At 39.4% G+C, this 19257-nt stretch overlaps 2 protein-coding genes across 3 annotated transcripts in view; both read left to right on the top strand.

The window, feature by feature from the left end:
- Window positions 1-1152: 1152 nt before the first annotated feature.
- ndp (norrin cystine knot growth factor NDP) lies at window positions 1153-11481 on the top strand. 2 transcript variants are annotated; one of them, XM_017469188.3, is made up of 4 exons: window positions 1153-1338; window positions 3233-3307; window positions 5334-5722; window positions 10485-11481. In XM_017469188.3, exons 3-4 carry the CDS (start codon window positions 5531-5533, stop codon window positions 10707-10709), a joined length of 417 nt encoding a protein of 138 aa, XP_017324677.1. In that variant the 5' UTR covers window positions 1153-1338; window positions 3233-3307; window positions 5334-5530; the 3' UTR covers window positions 10710-11481. The 2 variants fall into 2 exon arrangements, with proteins under 2 accessions (XP_017324677.1, XP_017324676.1); XM_017469187.3 differs by lacking the exon at window positions 3233-3307.
- Window positions 11482-14907: 3426 nt separating this feature from the next.
- mao (monoamine oxidase) overlaps window positions 14908-19257 on the top strand; it is a 35683-nt gene continuing 31333 nt past the window's right edge. The window contains exon 1 of the mRNA XM_017470445.3: window positions 14908-15052. Within this exon, the coding sequence (XP_017325934.1) occupies window positions 15004-15052 (49 nt within the window). The 5' untranslated portion in view covers window positions 14908-15003. The remainder of the gene's footprint in view (window positions 15053-19257) is intronic.

Raw genomic sequence — 19257 nt, 5'->3', positions numbered from 1 at the left:
GAATTTGATTATCAGATATTTTTTTGCCGTGCAGAGTCTTAGCTCTCTCTTGGATTGAGTCCACACCTCAATTTGAAGATTACTAACTCCCCTCTGGTGCCAGTATTTGCGGTAATTTAATACATCTCATTCTTCCCTCAACTTCTGCCATTTTAAATTGCTAAAATTATTCGCATTTTAAACAATTGAAAACATGTTTAAAAAAAACAAACTCCATCGAATGCTTTCTATGTCTCAAAGGTAAAATTACAATTATTCCTTTTTTTTGTGAATTTAATTCCAAGTCTGTCCTGTCTTTATCCTTCATGTGATTCAAAGAAAGACATTTTAAAGACCGCTATTGGCTGGAGCGTCTTTCCCATTTAAACTGAGTGACTATATTAAATTTTACTGACCTCTGAGATTTGCTTGAAATATATTTTAAATAAACTTCTATTAAATAGTTTGATTACAGTAGAATAATAATAATTAAGCCATTTGCTTTCCATATAAATGTGGAGAACAGAACAAATGCATTACTGATAATACATGAATATGTATCTCCCTTCAGTGTTTGTCAGATGTTGGTTATGACTTTTCTTGTTACACATTGTTTTATGCACATTTTTATAGATTTGATGTCACGGCCCTTGTGTGTGCTTTAAACAATATTGCCCTTTAAGCCACTTGATTATATCCTTGTTTCAACCTAACCTGGACATATTATGGGCTGTGTGAATTTCTGAAGCACCTCCCCAACCCAATGGTGACCCTATTGTTTATCGGAGACTACAGTTACTGCAATTAGTATGCTTTTGGGCCAGTTGTTTTTAAATAAACTAATTCTGCTAACAGTTTTATAACCCCAAGCTCGTAAAAGAGGGCCAGGCTGTTGCTCACCTTTGATTCTGCCACCATTCCATGGCTGGAATCCCCATTTGCTTTGTGAGAGCATACCGGTGTGTCAGCTGTGTGGATGTGTCGCTGAAGTGATATATGACTGCCTTGTCACGTTCCACATCTATCACACTGAGATGTGCATCATCTGTCCTTTCCCCTTTCTTACTGATTCTTCTATAAAAATGAGGGGTGTTAATGTCAGAGGAGGGAGGGGGAGCAGTGAGCGGGAGGGAGGGAGGGAGGGAGGGAAAGAGGGAGTCAAGAGCTCACACACGATCGGTGTGCGTGAGAGGGAGAGAGAGAGAGGGAGAGAGAGAGTGAGTGAGTGAGTGAGTGAGTGGGGAGAGGAGAGAGAAGAAGGAGGTTTAAAAGCAATTGTTATTGAAGCATTTCTACTTCAGTCCAGGGAGGTACAGCTGGGGTTGGATAGCTGGAGAGCTGAGAGGAACTGGAGAGAAGGTAAGCTCACCCTGATTCTTAAGGTGACCCAGGACTCCACAGAGTCACTTTGCATGAGCTGTCTTTAGTCTTTAGTCACTATGTTGCCATCTAGCTGATCAGCTGATTTTGACAAATGTTCAGAATGGTTCTGAGCTTGTTGCAAAAAAATGTTTTTTTTTACTCATTTCCTGAAGAAGTATTATTAACACAATACCACCTCCAAAGCTTTGTTTTTCTTTGTGGGTTTTCTCAAGTCACCTTTATCAGCCCTCCATATTTGCAGCAGAGACAAGGTAATTATGCAGTGTGTGAGTCATGAGTGAGATGAGTTGGTTGGAGGCACGGAGCCTGGGGCAGGTTGTTGGTATGTGCATCTGATGCGAGACGCAATGTGTTCTGTGGTAGGTTGACTGCTGAGATGAGCTATTGCTTCTGCACAGACAGATACTGAGAATTCATAGCTGAGGCTTTCGGGAGAAAATTGCGTATAGTCTTCATTTTTATGGAGATAGATGTGAGGCATCACATGATTTCGCTTACACGATTTCAGACAACACACCACCCCTGTGTGTGTGAGTGTGTGTGGTGTCAGGTTGCTCATTATCATTTTCATTGTGTTTTCGGGTGTTCTAGTCTTCTGTGTGTGATAAATATGAATGCCAAATTAAAGACGCGTAAGATGTGCAACAGGATGTCATAATACAGTTCCTAATTGCTGATCAGGTCCCTTGAGACACATATTACCAAGACCTTTCGTATTTCATTGTCTCAATCTGACATGCTCTATTCTAAGAAGCCTAAATTGTAACACTAACGTCAGCTTAGCATGGGCTTACAGGATCTACTGCCATTGGTCAATGACTGCTCTCAAATCTACACTGTTTGTCTTATCTTCATCATGGGGGATATATTTAGTGTGAGGCTTAGCTGTGGTATACAGGAGGCATGGGTTGGTGGTATTAGAGTGTAGTGCCCCTGCTTGGGCCTGGCATGCTGCGTGGGTGCAGATGGGTGCAGAGAGGAGGAGGGGTGCTGGGGTTATGCGGTCTTGTAGGAATCTGCCCTTTGGTTTATTAAAAGCGGCCCAGACAATAGGGCAAACAAGCACCAAACAATGACATAAGCCATGAGTGTAAGAGGAGGTGAGTTTTTTTTTTACTTTACAAGCAGTACTGTAATAGATAGCTTGCCTAGATGTAGTTTTGATAACTGGATAAGCATTTAAATCATTCCAGTATTTCAACTGTATTGCATGCATAGCTGCTCTAGTCAGATCAACAAACCAATTGCAAACAGTTATGATCCAGAAATAAAAGGACTTTTTCCAGGATCATGGGATTCACTTAGAGGCTGGAGGCAACTAAAGAAGTTACCTGGTAAATCTGTTCTGGACTGAATAAATTGCTTCTCTGAGGCAATACTGTGCCAACCATAGCAAATAATGTGAGTTCTGCCTTATCCGCCCTTTCTCATACCCAAAGGCACATTTCAGTCTGAAAATCCTCTTCAAATTGACAGAGTCTGTGCTTTAGCTTATGTGCGGCAGAGAGCTGCGATGAGAGACAGGACAACTTACACCAATAGCAAGAGACTGTCTGAAATCCCTCAAGTTCCTTCAAAGTGTGTGTGTGTGTGTGTGTGCGTCCGTGCGTACGTGTGTGCATATATGTGTGTGTATGGATGGGTAGGTGGGTGGGTGAGTTAGTGGGTCACAAACCATTTTATCACATGTGATGTACCCACACTCAGAAAGCATTCCCCCAAAAGAAATGAACTGTGGTTTTGACTGGCGAGCCACGGCCTGTGGCTGCTTTTGAATGTCAGGAATTTCACAGTTCTAATGGCGTAGACGCTGAGGCCCCTCACTAAGCCTGTGATACCTTGATCAAAAAGCACCATATCCTGTTTTCAGAGGACAGCACACAGGGGACAGTTCAGACCAGAGGCCTGCTGCGTGGCATCAGCCCTGGACTGCAATCCTGGAGAGGTAGAGAAAAATCTCTGACTCATTTCAGCCTGAAAGCACTACACAACACTTATGAAATGTCTTCCTCACTTTGGGCCTTGTTTTTTTTTTTTTTTTTTTTTTTTTTTTTTTAAATGTTTATTACTTTTCTTCTCGTAAAATAAAATATGCTGATTTGGTTCAAACAATAATTAGCAGATGTTTTGAGTAAAAGTAACAGCTCCGGGATGTAAAACATTGAAAATAACGGATTCCTTTGGGCTTTCAGTTGAAGTATAACTTGTAAATGTGAATTGACTGTTGTTGTAGTGAAATGTACTGTCAACAAGGCCATTAGCCTGATCAATTGGGGAAATAATATTTGGGTTGAGCTTTTTCATTGGTTCCAACAGCACCTCTCTCCTCCAGAAATCTCCATGATGAAATGAGTTTATTTATTCACAGAGTTCTTGGCTCAGGCCACATTTCTAATGTGAATACTAATTGCAGGAAACATTTCAGTGCAGTATGAGTAAAACTGTATTGTTGCCAAACTGAAATCAAACAACACATGTCCAACAAATGAAACTCCATGTCTGATATCCATAATTAGGTTCCCATAAAAGATATTAGCAAACACCAGACTGGGAAATAGTTGAGATTGGAGAGACAAGGGCAACACTGGGCTTGAAACAATGCATATTGTTGTTTCAGATGAAGGATATCACAAATTCCCACTGCTAATTGTAAACACACTGGGTTCTGTCAATCAGTGGATGTGAGCAGGTACGGATGCTTCTATACATAACTGCCTACCTGCTGCATGGATAGGGTGATGAGGGAATGCATCCCCCATCCACAATCTTTCCTACTCAGAACACTCTGAATCTCCAGACGTAACTGCTGTTGCTCATGACTACAAGCTGTTGTTCATGACTAATGACCATGAGATCCTTCTCTTGCTCTTTAGTCACCTTGTGTCTTCACCATATTGCTCAGATTGATTATTACATGCATGTAGCATGGCAAGCACGGGCAGTAGGATGACTATAGCCATTATATCAGGTTATATTAAACTAGTGATAGAGAGTGTAACCTGTATCTGTGTCTAATTTGAGTGTAACCTGTACCTGCCTCTCAGTTAAGAACAGACTTATGATGTCTGCTTGTGTAAACCCTGCAACACAAGCTCTCTGGTGCAGTTAAACATTTCAGAGAGTATTTATTTTAACAGGCAAATTGATTCTGAAATTTCTCACACATGGAATGTTAAAGTTAAATGATTCTGTACAGAAAGAAAAACACAAGGGTACTTTTTTTAATGAACTTGAAATGTTTGTGATTTTAGAACAAATGATGGTCTCAGCAAAATATTCGGACTTAAATGAAGGAAAATGGGACAGAACAAGTTTTGACAAAATGCAGACTATTATTTTTTTTTCTGAATGATAATTTCCTCTCCATGAAAAGGCTTGCCCAAGTTTAAGGTTCTGGTCCCTTCAGGCATAAAAGAACCTACTTGCTTTTCTACCAAACACTGCACAAGGTTAATGAGCAGTTATGGCTAGATGAATTTAACCACCACACAAGGCATTTTCGTTAGAGGAATACCATTGTCAAGAGGTCAATAAAGTGCACAGACCACGAATTTACGCAAGGTAAATATATTAATATATAGTTAACTTGTCTTGAGAGAACATATTTTGACAGCTATTTTTTTCCAATGAAAAATTCATTCTTAGGGAAATTATTCACCACAGTCTATTTATTAATGGATTAAGTTTCTCCTTGGTGTAATAAAATCAGATTTTTGTCTGTTGGGATTGTTAGAATAACAACAGGGTGGGCTGCCAGCATGCCTTATACAGCAGTCCACTCATTCCTGGCTGGATACACAATAGCAGCCACCTTGATCAAATTGAAGCAGTGCACTTTTTTTTCTAGATTTTTTTTTGTAATTGACAAGCTGCCCAATGCCCTCAAACCACATACATATAACAGGCATAACCTTACATTATATACTCTTCCTTTCACCCTGGCCTAAATCTACTTCTTTCCTTCCTCACAGAAAGAAACACACAGACAGAGCTAAAGGAGATGGCAGTGCATAAAGACCAAATCCACCACACACTCCAATTTACCAATGTGCCAACAGAACTCAGGGAAAGAGCTGTGAAGTTTCCTCTGTAAGTGAAGAGGCTCCATCTCTGTTCATTTTGTTGCTGGGAAATTTCCTCACCTTTGCATTGGTGTCAAGGTGCCAGTATGAGGAACACAAGCACATTTAGCCAGCCAGGGATTGTGCTTCTGCTGGTCACATGTCCTCTGCTGAGCGTTCTGCATGGAGTTACCTGTAAGGCTGAGAGTGGACACCTTGGGGACTCTGATCCTGACAGGTGTATGAGACACCATTTTGTGGAGACCATCACACATCCCATCTACAAGTGCAACTCCAAGGTGTGTTACGAGCTGCATATCAGTATATGTTCTCTGCCATCTAATTTGTGTTACTATGTATGACTTTATGAATCCCTCTAGAAATATTCACAGGCATTACTTATTATTTCAGTATTTTGTTCAGGCCTGTGGTCTTGTGCACTTTCCTGCCGATATTTTGTTGCGATTAGCATCCAGCTGAGATCAATAGCAGGTTAATATACAGTCCCATGTTGCTTATTGAGTTCCAGTAATGGCCCAGGTCAGACCTTGCTGTAAGGTAATACACTCTACATCCATGTGTTCCTGCTAACAAGATGTTGACGGAAATACAGTAAGTAAAAGGGCTTTCTATCAACCCTTAGGGTCTCAACCTAAATCAGATAGCATGGTCTACATGATCTTTTCTCATGATCTCTACCTTGGTTACATTGACACCTTGGCAGGAAACAGTGAACACAGACAGCCTGTGAGTCCCATGGTCTAGCCAGGAATAAGTCCTCACAGGGTGCATAAAATGTCTATGCAGTGGCCCAGTTCCAGAGCTCTGCATAGAACTGTGGCTGAATCACCACTTCTGCCTTCCAACCTATAGCAAGCTGCAGCCTTACACCCCAGATTTAGTGTGAGCCAAATGAGGAGACTCTGATTCACCTGACTCAGACCTTGGATGGACAAATTTCGAATTTAGCGTGTCGGATGTGTACTCCACTATCAAGTCCAACTGGGACCTGTCAGCAAAGAGGGAAGATTCATGAAGGCAGAATTTTTCCGTCTTCCTATAAACTGATGCAGAGCTTTCAGGAGCCTATAATATCACTAAAGAATTTCATCCCATTCTTTGGGTGACATTCATGATGAGCTTTCATATCAGTTCCAATTACAAAACAAAGCACAATGAGCAAAAATGACATGCAAAGCACTGAGAACAGATAGACATCCGTGCTAGATTAGGAATGACTTCTTCACATACTCATGCATCCAGGCAGGGCACCAAGTCCTGAGGGACCATTTGAGATTTGTGTTGTAACTAATCGTGACAGATTGGGTTGTAGCAGCTTTCACTTATCCCTAATATAACTGGTTATTGGTCTCAGAGGACTTATTGTGGAATGATGGTGAAGACTGGGTTTACAGCTAGATCAGGTACCAGACATTTACAGTCCTACAAAAGGTTTATGATTTGACATCCAGGATCACAGGCACACTGTGGTACCGAATTACAAATTACAAATCAAGCTTGTCTTAGTAACAGCTTTAAAGAAGCCTATTACTCACTTCATGAGCTATGAGGATGGCTGTGGCTTCATGCAAATTTAAGCAGCACTGCATAGCACATAGCATCTACCTGCTCAATCACTCATGCTATAAATATAAAGAAAGAAGAGTTGGTGCTGAAGAACCTACATCTGCTGCCCAGCTGTTGTCACCGAGCCCTATTCGCTTCAATCTCCATTTTCCAGTTTAAAGCTCCTCCCACCTTTTGAAATCTATCAACTCCATCCACTGGCATAGTGACAGGATACATCTAATTCATCTTTTTTTTTTCAAGAATGAGTGCTTATGTATTTAGTTTCTTACAACATACTGAGAGAGAAATTTTGTTCTAAATATTTTTAAAGGATGGCACAGAAATAAAGTTTTATTTATTTTTTTGCCCTAAATCTAGGGCCAGAATTTATTCTCAGCACACAGCTAACCAACATTCATTTCAGCCAACATCTCATTTCAACTGTCTAAATGATATGCTAACTTTGTCTATGCCTACCAAATAGTTTGGAAATAAGCAAACCTTTGTCACAGAATACAATGTAACCTATATGTAATGTACATATATGTAATTTTAGCTATAGGTAAAAACCATTTAATGTTGGTATAATTAATGAAACAAAGGTATAAAGCATTGCAATGATCTAGCTTTTCTATTTGAAATAATGATTATTTTCCCAAATGCAATGAAAAGATCACACATACTCCATGTACTCATATATTTCTTGAGAAAAAAAAAAAGTTACATCTAGCACCTTGAGGGGTTTTTCAGTTTGCACCTTTGAGGGAATCCTTCAATATTCTCTGTAAAACCCTACAACAAAAGCGTTTTCCTTTTATGAAAGGTCCCAGGTACAGCCCAACCAGGAACCACCCAAAGAACTTTTGAGGAGCCCATGTTCCTAAGAGCTATTTATTAAAATGCCCTATTCATTTTGAGTGTGTACATATGGGAATATATGGACAAAGTGTTGCCCAAGGGGCTTAAGTACTTTCCATCATTACATGTAGCTGTTAACTGTCGAAGTGCGATACATAATAACATCATCATACTTTTCATACTCATAATAGCTGCTCTCTGCAGGAGGCTCATATTATCAAAGCTCTAGAGTGCTGAGTAGAGACCCAATTTTGTCTTTTGCATCATAATAAATATAGTTCAATGGACAGATGATCCCAGATCCTATGTCAGCACTCTTACCCTGAGACACTTAAACAATGTAGGCTCAAGTCTGACTTCCCACAACCCTCTGCTGTAAGCTTTTGCCTCCCAACAGGCTATTGTTCCTGACAGTGTGGGTGACACTTGGCTGACACTAGACAGCTGATAGGCACCATGACACAGGAGTCTGTTTACTGAATGCAGTGGGAATGTGTGGCTTGTGGTCTGGTGCTAGACACCTTTTATTCAAAATTAGAAGGCTGATCAATTAAGTCATGTTTGTCCATCTAGCTGTGTGCGTCATCCAGTGAAGCTGACAAGCCAGATCTAATGCATCATCACATCACTCATTAAACTTTAATTATGAGAGAATTCTTATGAAGGATAGCTTCTTTCATAGTCTGTTGTGGGTGGTTTGATTGTTATCAACCATAGCTGGGCCTAATAACCTGGCCCAGGTGCATCGTCTGACCCTCATAAAATGAGCTGTGATGTGTAGAAAACGATATTTTCACATTAGATAATACAAATCAATGTCACAAAACAATGCTGCTCAAATGGCACCTGAGGTGAATTCTTGTCTGTGAGTGAGTAAGTGAATGAGAGAGTGAGTGAGTAAGTGAGTGAGTGAGTGCGTAAGTGAGTGAGTGAGTGAGTGAGAGAGAATGAGTGAGTGAGTGAGTGAGTGAGAGAGAGAATGAGTGAGTGAGTGAGTGAGTGAGAGAGAGTAAGTGAGTGAGTGAGTGAGTGAGTGAGAGAGAGAATGAGTGAGTGAGTGAGTGAGTGAGTGAGTGAGTGAGAGAGAGAATGAGTGAGTAAGTGAGTGAGTGAGAGAGAGAGTAAGTGAGTGAGTGAGTGAGTGAGTGAGAAAGTGAGTGCGTAAGTGAGTGAGTGAATGAGTGAGTGAGTGAGTGAGTCAGAGACTGAGTAAGTGAGTGAGTGAGTGAGAGAGAGAGAGTGTGAGTGAGTGAATGAGTGAGTTAGTGAGAGAGAATGAGTGAGTGAGTGAGTGAGAGAGAGAGAGTGAGTGAGTGAGAAAGTGAGTGCGTAAGTGAGTGAGTGAGTGAGAGAATGAGTGAGAGATTGTTTGTGCGCAAGAGCAAGAGGCTGGTATAGTTTCTGCACCCTGGTCTGGGAGAGATCAGCCACACTCCCATCTCAGCACAGGTGCAAGGTCACACGTGGAGTACAGAACCATTCTTTGTTCACAGCTATGTACTCTCTGAAGTAGCTTATCTCCGCCCTGTCCTAAGGGAAGGTTCAAACAAAGGATAGCAGTTCACGCAGTCCCATTCCAGACTGCCATGTGGACTTCAAGTAGACTCAATAATCCCACCTGATGCTGTCGTTCAAGTACTCTGAACATTGGTTCCTCATATGTATAGAGATATCATAGCATAAGTGTCAAAGTTAAATGAATATCTACATTCAATCAGGGTTTAAACTGAATATCATTAACTGTTGGTGTTCGTGCATGTATTTTCTATGTGCTATCTCTGAGTTTCAAATTTGTAAATGTAACACTATATTAAATATTTGTGTCAAATTATATTGTTTGCGGGGCATGGTGGCTTAGTGCTTAGCACGTTTGCCTCACACCTCCAGAGTTGGTGCTTTGAATCCTGCCTACATTACTTACATTTTCTCCCCGTGATTTGGGGGGTTCCTCCGGGTGCTCAGGTTCCCCCACAACTCTGTGTAGTTTTTACTATAGAGTTTTTGTTATTCAAGTCATGAAAATCGTGGGTTGAAAATTTTAAAGCTCTAGAAAATTAATATTGCAGCTTATTTAGCAATAAACAGTTCACTGTGAAAAATGAGGTCGTAGAAGTTCATATTGTGAAAATTCAGTAACACTGGGCTAATATTTGACCTCAACATTTTACTCAGAATTTCCACCACCTGAATTTCTTCAACCTAAACGTTCACAACCACATGAATACAAGGTGCTTAAATTTCCTAAATGGGAATTTTCCACTACTGAATTCGCTGAATTTAGATCCAATATCATTTCTATATTATCATTTATTCATCTTCAGATACCACTTAAACTTGCTCAGAATCATGGTAGATCCAGAACCTATACCTGGAACACTAGGTGGGAACCCTGGGACTGGGCCCTGGAGTTGTGAGGCAACAACGCTTCCCACTGCACTACTACATATTATACTTTTAATTATTAACATTTTATTTTTGCAGTGGACAATTGCAAAAAAAATCAAATTACATTTGTGTTTTCTTTCAAACATCATGAACTGGGATTCTGGATTTAAGAAATCTGATTTCACTTCATATAATAGCCTTGGTGAAATGTATAATTTCTTTAATTTTGTGGTCTCTTTTATTCCACAGATGGTACTCCTGGCTCGCTGTGAAGGTCACTGCAGCCACACATCTCGTTCAGACCCTCTCATCTCCTTCAGCTCTGTTCTTAAGCAACCATTTAAAAGTACATGCTTCTGTTGCCGCCCGCACACCTCCAAACTGAAAGCAGTGCGTCTGCGGTGTTCTGGTGGTACTCGAATAACTGCCACCTACCGGTACATCCTTGCATGCAGCTGTGAGGAATGCAACTGAATGGGCTTGCCAAGAAGAAGGAAATGGCTAAGCCCCATTTTACATGTGTTTTATTGCTGTCCATATTAAACAAACAATTACATGATTCATTAGCAGTGCTGGTATGGACGAAGATGAAGCCAGCAGCATAAAAATCAAAGAAAAGAAACATTCACGAGTCGATTGCACCTGGGCCTGGTCTCTGCCAGTTGATTAATTTCTAATGCATTCCACTGCTTTGATCACAGCATGTGAAAAACTATGGATGCTGGAAACAACTTTGCAGTTTAGGGGCGTTATGAGAGATCGTAGAAGCCCGTTCCGGGCTGGAGACATTCCAACGAAAGTGAGAGAACTCTCGGGAATTGTTCACAGGTTGCAGAGATGCCAGGGTAATGTCTCTGTTGCAGATGTTGGACATTGTAATGTCAATTCTCAGCCTATAAGTGGAAAATGGCCATTTAATGTAAGTCTGGTCAAATATCGCATGCATGGTTAAGATAGTTACATTGAACAGGACTGAGTTATCAAAGGAATATTAAATTCATAATGACAGAAATGCCCATGGGACTCCTATGTTAAAATCACAAAAGAATGCTGCGTTTATTTAAGTTAGCATCAGAATTTCATTAGTTTACAATAAGATGGAGCAGCCTTCTATAAAAGTCTTTGTCGTGCTTTGCTGTAATTGTACCCTTTGTGAAGTTGTACAGGGTTTGTAATGATGGAGAGAAAAAAAACAACAACCTGACAGCTCTGTTGGATCTAATAAATGACTTCCTTTTGTTTTTCACACTGCCTGTATGCTTTAAGCCATCTTGTTAGACATATTACGTGACCTTATATAATTATCTAGGTGAAGACCCAGAATGTTAGACAGAACCTTATACTAAGATCATGATATGCTGTGATTTTCAGTCAGGCCACAATAACTAATCACTATTTTGACAGCATGACACATTGTGCAGATGATGCTTATGAGTTCTCATCATTTCATGGTGGCTCTGAAAGGCTTCTCCTGTTAAACATGCAATGAATGTGACACTCATTTATGTAATTATCATAGCCTAAGAGAATATATTGTGCATAATTCTATTCATTCTTCTGAGACAGTTCTCTGTGTTCTTATCCTCTGTCAAACAAAGTGAAAATTGAAAGATAAATTATTTTTCTACCAAATAGAATATGGTCTCAACAAGGCATCTCTAGATCTAACCAGTCCATATCTATGTTCTACACAGCTGGCTCTCATTCTGTTGTCCCAAAACTGCCATTACCAATGTTTTGCTTGTTCTGAAATACATTATTTGAATCGCAAAGATATTGCACACGCATAACTTAGTGTTTATAGTCTGTGCAACAATAAAAAAAATCCTTTGCAACCATTCAATCCACCAAAGACTGCAAAATCATTTAGATTCTCAATAATAGGCAAAGCTCTTAATGTATTTTGACTTTATTAAACTCAAGCTAATATGAGCAGCCATTTTTATTACAGAGACTGAGACCGGGCCATCTTTAAATTCGGATTATTGTGCAATCATGCGATCATCAGTCTGCTATTTATTACACATAATGTTACTTATAATGTTTTATTAATAATCCATCCATTCCTCCATTTTCTGTATCTCTTATCCTTACTGGGTCGCGGGGAACCTGGAGCTTATCCCAGGGAGCATCGGCACAAGGCGGGGGACACCCTGGACAGGGTGCCAATCCCTCACAGGGCACAATCACATACATACATTCACACACCCATTCATACACTACGGACACATTTGGACATGCCATTCAGCCTACTATGCATGTCTTTGGACTGGGGGAGGAAACTGGAGTACCCAGAGGAAACCCCCGAAGCACAGGGAAAACATGCAAACTCCACACACACAGGGCCACGGCGGGAATTGAACCCTCAACCCTGGAGGTGTGAGGCAAACATGCTAATGTGTACTATAGAGTTTTTATATTAGAAAAGTTATGTTAACTGACATACAGATATAGCCATTAAAACATACTACTTGTGTCTGATGCTGATACAAATGATTGCTGCAAGAGCCCACTCTACTGGATGTACTGAAAAATGCACAGCAAAAATGGCTTTCCATCAACTGAACCTCTGGAATGGGAGCTTGGTCACTTCAGTTTGGGCTCCTTGCAGCACATTATATGCCTTTAGGTATTAGGCTTTACATTCCTTGCTGAGTATGTATGGTGAGGCTGAAACGGACACCTCAGTAAAGGTATGTGGCTATGGCCCAACAGAGGATGGCCCACAGGAAGACTAACTGCATACTGCTATTCTTAACTCTGTATCTGGGTGAGGGCCTTCTCTCTATGGGACGTCTTCCAGGATACAGAAGTGTGCTAGCATGGAGTTTTACTGGCTTACTCACCTAAATGAGATCAGCTCTGGATTTGGATTATCTACAGTATGTTCATTATAGAAGCTATAGGCCCAGTGCATAATTACTGCACACAGTATCAACTGGATGTTTTCAACTGGATGAATCCATACCTGTGCACATTTCCCTGTTGATCTTCTATCGGAAACTGCACTAACCTTGATGACATAATATTTTTTCTTATCTTTGTGGCGTGTCATCAGATGAAGTAAAAATGTAGTATATAGACTTTTTAGATATAGAAAAGAGGATTTATTTTCACATTTTATACAGACTTTAGCAGCCAGAGTTGATTTCCAGAGAGACACCCTTATGGGCACAGAGCACATAGAGCAAATCCAACCACAAGAGGGCAAATGCTTCCACTTTCACACGAAAAGCGAGGTTATTTAGAACATAACACTTACAATACGGTGGATGAAATTTGACAATCATGCAAAGAAACTATATTTCTGTGTGTTGTATTCTTCCTTAACAAATATTCTATGCTTTGATGATTATGCATATAATTCAGTGAATAGCTTGACAGAAGGTAATTATTACTGATTACTGATCACTAATGTTGATACAGATGAGATTCAGACAGGATGTTTTAGGACTTTGCCCTGAAAGTAATTTTAGTAGTTATTTGAAATAAGGATACACCTACTTTGATTTTGAGCTATTGACCAGAAGGTGGCGAGTTAAAATCCTAAAATTTCCAGATAACAGTACCTTGAGCGAGACCTTTTATCCTCAATTGCTTAGACATATACAGGTTCTATTTTTTAGATTCTATTATAATCTATTATTTCATATACACAAGGTTATTTGATTAGTTGCTCTGGTGTGGTCCTTAAAGTGTTTTTCCTTTCAGAAAAGGTTCCAAGTAGAATCCTTTTTGAACAGTGGTTCCTAAAGTGCGGTCTTGGGATCTCCAGGGGCCATGAAGCATAACCGTTTGTTTGTTCTTTTTTTTTTTTTTGATACAGTGGTGGAAATTACAAGCCATAACTAACAAAGTTGTATTTATTATAAAATTCACATATTTATTAACTAGTTGGATTGGTCACTTTGATTTGAATAGGCTTAATCCAAACCTTCAAAACTGAAAAACAAATAAGCATAAATGTGAACTTGGATCTAATTTGTTCTGTCAGTGGAAGGTTCAGGAACAAAAGCTCTACGCTTCTAATAATTGCACAGATTGTACACATTTGAATAATAAAACTAATATTTGAATAAATCTCTACTTTGTCTACAAAATGGTTTGAGAAACCCTGCTTTGAACCATTAACCATTAACCATCTAGACATCCTTTGACAAAACCCTATTCTAAGAGTTATGATTTATGAGTTAATAACTCTATTCTAAGAGTTATTCTATGGTATGTTTGCATAAGATTGTTTTGTACCTCAGTGTAGGTGAATAAATGGGAATCAAGAATACTCGAGATTTAGAAGATATATCATTTTCTTAGACACCTTACAAACCAGATAAAAATATTAGGATGCACATATAAGAAAATAAAGGTGGTGTAGGCACAGTAAAGTTTAGGCCACAGAAGTTGCCACAGAAATGTTATACAACACAGAAATGTTATACCACAGAAATAGCTATACAAAGTTTACTTAGCATGTTAAATGAAAAGGTGAAAAATAAAACATATTCTTAGACTACTTGTAATGTTTTAAAACTATTGTGAAAATGAACGTCTAGGTAAAAGAAGCGCGAGATCATGATTCTGGCTGTACGGTGTTAATAATAATTGTAGAAGCTTCGCAGGGGGCGTGTTGTGGGCGGGGCGCGTGTCGTGTGGGCGGGGCTGTGACCGTCTCGCGGTGGCTCTGGTGCTTTATTGCGGCCGCGAGCTTCGCTGTTTCCTCCTGAAAGAGATAGAGAGAGGAAGAGAGCGGACAGCGCACTACATCAGCATGGCAGCCAACACGTACGACGTGATAGTGATTGGGGGCGGCATTTCAGGTGAGTGTCACAAACACACCGCCAAATTAAAAAAAATGAATAATTAAAAAAAAAAAACTTAATGAAACCTCATAGTGACCTTTGACAAAGTTCGAGCTGCACCTTATTGAGAAGTGTAATGTTAGAAAGGTATTGTTATTACCTTTCTAATGTTTACGGTAATGGTACATGGTACAATGTAATTACCATCTAAGGTAATGTTAGAAAGGTATTGTTATTACCTTTCTAATGTTAGAAAGGTAATGTTAGAAAGGTATTGTTATTATCATCGCTGCTGTACACGATAACAAGACGCTTTTCCACAGGGAGGGATTTTAGCACCTTACAGGCTAACGGGCTTACTGCATCAGTATTAACCAGGCATGCTGTACTATTGCCAGGTTTACATGTGTGCAGCGGTGTTTGATAAAGCCATTTAAACGACTAGGGATTTATTTATCTACTACACGAGATAAAAGTTGTAATTGGTTCATGGCTCCTACGTGAGCAGAGTTCGCTTCCTGTTCCGTGAGTCTACCTGTTATACTGCAGTGTACAGGTGCTGCATCCACAAGCACATGCAGGAAACGCATACAAACGCTCTTTCTGCAGGATGTTACACATGCAACTCCTATAGTGTGTGTGTGTGTGTGTGTGTGTGTGTGTGTGTGTGTGTGTGAGAGAGAGAGAGAGAGAGAGAGAGAGAGAGAGAAAATGAATGCTGTTTTTCTATCTTGGTGTTGATCAAATGTCCCCACAGGGTTAGGAGTATCCGACCATTTGGATCCTGTGGGGACATTTGGTTGGTCTCCACGATTTTTAAGTACACAAGCTGCAGCTTTTAATTTAAAAAGTGATTGGTTTCCTTTTGGTTACTGTGTTAAGGTTGAGAGTTAGCTGGAAGGAATGGCGTTAATAATAATGTCAGTGGAAGGTCCTCACAACTTGTGTGTCTGTTTGCATGCAAGAATAATTAGATCTCAGCAAGCTGTCTCACCGGTTCGGTCTGATTATCTGGGTTTTTGCATTATTCTGGTCTATTTGGTTCTCAGATATGTGGGTGCTGGGCCATTTATTTTGGTCGCCCCTATTTTATAGGGAGCCATGACGTAAAACAAGATTAGGTAAGTAAAGACGAGACAAGTAATGAGTAAACCTAGTCTATATGTGGAGCAAATTTCCCTTGGTTGGGTTGGCACGTGCACAGGAATACAGGCATGTCTGTAAAAATTTGGACAGTGAGACGATTTTCATGATTGTGTTTGTATGCCACTACAATGGATTTAAAATGAAGCACTTAAGATGTTATTTGAAGTGTAGACTTTCAGCTTGAAATAAATTGGAGAATTACCTTTTTTCCCCCAGTGTCAAAAATGACTCGTTAAAGTGCACCTGTTATGGTTTTTCAAATGTTACCTTTCATGTAGTGTGTTCTAGAGCTGTTTGTGAATGTAAAAAACCTGCAAAGTTTCAAAAATAAAAGTGCACGATGAGCGGAGTTATTGACTTCCAAGAGAAGGAACCGATTCTTAACAGTTGAAACGAGTTGTTAGTAATTCCAGACTTACTTCTTACATAGGTTTGTAGGTCTTCATTGGCTTATTTTGACTTATCAGTCAGTTGTCCAGTTACTTTTGAGCCTGTGAAAATGGAGGGACTCTGTAAAAAATGGCAATAATTCCTAAATGTTTACCGCAATATTTTTGTTAAACCCCTTGAATTAAAGCTGGAAGTCTAGATTCGAATCGCATCTTGAGTGCTTCATTTCAGATCCATTGTGGTGGTGTACAGAGGCAAAAAACAAAAACAAAAATGGAGCCCCTGTCCAAATACTTATGGATCTGGCTATATGCAGATAACGCACTGTTAATGTGATCTGGGTAAAACTGTCACTGCAAACACACCAGGTTTTATAGCATGATCTTTGACAGTTTGACAGACTGACCTGTGAGTTATGTAATAGATTTTTCACATCAATGACACTGGCCCGTCACGTACAGCACTTTCGCTGATAATCGAGTGCATGTTAATTAGTTAAACTTGAGCAACTTTTATTATAGTCCACAATTTTATAGTCCCAGTTACTGAGACTGCAGCCTGTTAGACAAGACACAGCAGGCAAATAAAGGTGTAAGGTTTATTAACCACAGCTTAAAGGCTATGTGTAAAATTGACTTCACCTTTTTTGTTTAGTTTTTTCTTTCCAAGAATTATATTGCATCCTACATCAGATAAATCAAGTTAGTGGGAGAAGATGTATATGCTTTGCTTGCAGACTAAATCTGATGATGACATAGATGCATGAGATCAGAGGAGTGCAAAAAACTAAGATGTGTTCGGGACATATCAGTCCTTGAGGTTCAAGCATCTAGAAATAAAAGTTTTTTTTCTCCCCTCTTTAAATAGCTTACATGGCTTATGAATCGTGTCCTATAGCGTAAACAGGTATTGATTAATGTTTAGAAGAATAATATAATAATTATAATAATATAATAATAAGGATTATAGTGATCTGTGTTTGAGTTCCAGTACAGTGATATGGGGGTCGTGGCCTCTTTGCTGTAAAGAGGAAATTCCATTCATTCTGTTTAAAATTGATGGCCAGTTCCCACAGTGTAAATCAGGAATGTGAAGGAGGCATAAGAGTTCAGCAAGACAGAGCAAAGTCATAGTGAAATGTGTGTGCTAAAAGATTCGTGGATAAACAGGGTCATATCTCCTGTTGATAAACTTGGGGCGAGGCTGTTTCCCCGAGCAGATATAATTTCTCTTATCTGGTGAAAAGTTGTGTACTGTAACTACACCAGATATTTAGTTCGACTAGCGTTAAAAATCAAATGTTTATTCTGATGAGATATTATATTGAACTGATTTACACCGATTAAAGTGAAGTTTCTGATAAGCATTTGCTTAAGCTTATCATGCTCTAGCCATGTTACTCACAAACGTTATACTTTATACTGAATTTATACTTCAAACACAAACCTCTTAATTATTACTGATTGACCAATTTTAACAAACTGAGATTTTCCTGAGATTGAGTAATCTACCTAAAATTAGAGCACATTTGGGTGAATAATCATGTTATTTGCTCTTGTAGCACTATCTTCACATCATGCTATGGACTAAAGACATGCATAAAATCTCTTTACTAAAATTATATATCTCTCTATCTATCTATCTAGCCTCACACACACAGGTAAATTAATAAATAAGCATTGATATGCTGTACATGTACATTGTATAAACTATACTGCCAAACTAAAGTGCTTAGTTTCAGAGACTTCAACAGGATGCTATTTGTGTATGTGATAAAAGTATCTATAATAAAGGTAGAATGCACATCTGAAAATATAATGACAGAACATGTTGGTTTTCTTTAATAAACATCATGACACTAAATCCTCATGTCGTCATTTGATTTTTCATATGCACCAAAAGCTAATTATGAATATAATGTAGCAGCAGCGTGATGCAAAAAATCATGCAGGTACAGGTCAAGAGCTTGAGTCACATCTTCACATCAAACAGAATGAAGAAAAGTGTGATCTGTGACTTGGATGTTGGTACGAGATGGTCTGGTTTCAGAAACTGCTGATTTGCAGGAAATTTCACATACAACAGTGAAATAGAGTTTACACAGAATGGTACAAGAAGTTTTGAGTAGTAGTTCTGTGGGTGGAAATGTCTTAGTGATGAGAGAGGTCAGAGGAAAATGGCCAGACTGGTTCGAGCTGGCAGGAAGGATATAGTAACTCAATCATTACACCCATGGTGAGCAGAAAAGCATCTCGGCATGCACAAAACATCGAACCTTGAGGTGGATAGGCTACAACAGCAGAAGACCACATCAGGTTCCACTCCTATCAGTCAAGAACAAGAATCTGAAGCTTTTATGAGCACAGACTCAGAGAAACTGGACAGTTGAAGACTTGAAAAAAGACCAAGTGATTTTATTTATTTATTGTTTAATCTTCAACTGTATATACAGCGCAATCAAAATTATTCAACCCCCATTTGCAAATCAGGTTTGTCAATTTGCAGCCTTTCAGCTTTTCGCAATGAACAAATCAAACAAAAGCAACTGAAATGGTTCAACACAATGCATGGTTCAAGTGGTTTCCCCAAATTCAACTGAATATACAACTTATGACTCTCACAAATATGCAAACTGGTGTTGTCTCAAGCACACCTGATACAACAGCCACTAAGTAAGTGTGTGTGTG

This window comes from Ictalurus punctatus, chromosome 6 (assembly GCF_001660625.3).
Source record: "Ictalurus punctatus breed USDA103 chromosome 6, Coco_2.0, whole genome shotgun sequence".
In the NCBI taxonomy this organism is placed as follows: Eukaryota; Metazoa; Chordata; class Actinopteri; order Siluriformes; family Ictaluridae; genus Ictalurus; species Ictalurus punctatus.
This window is presented reverse-complemented; position numbering and strand designations above follow the sequence as displayed.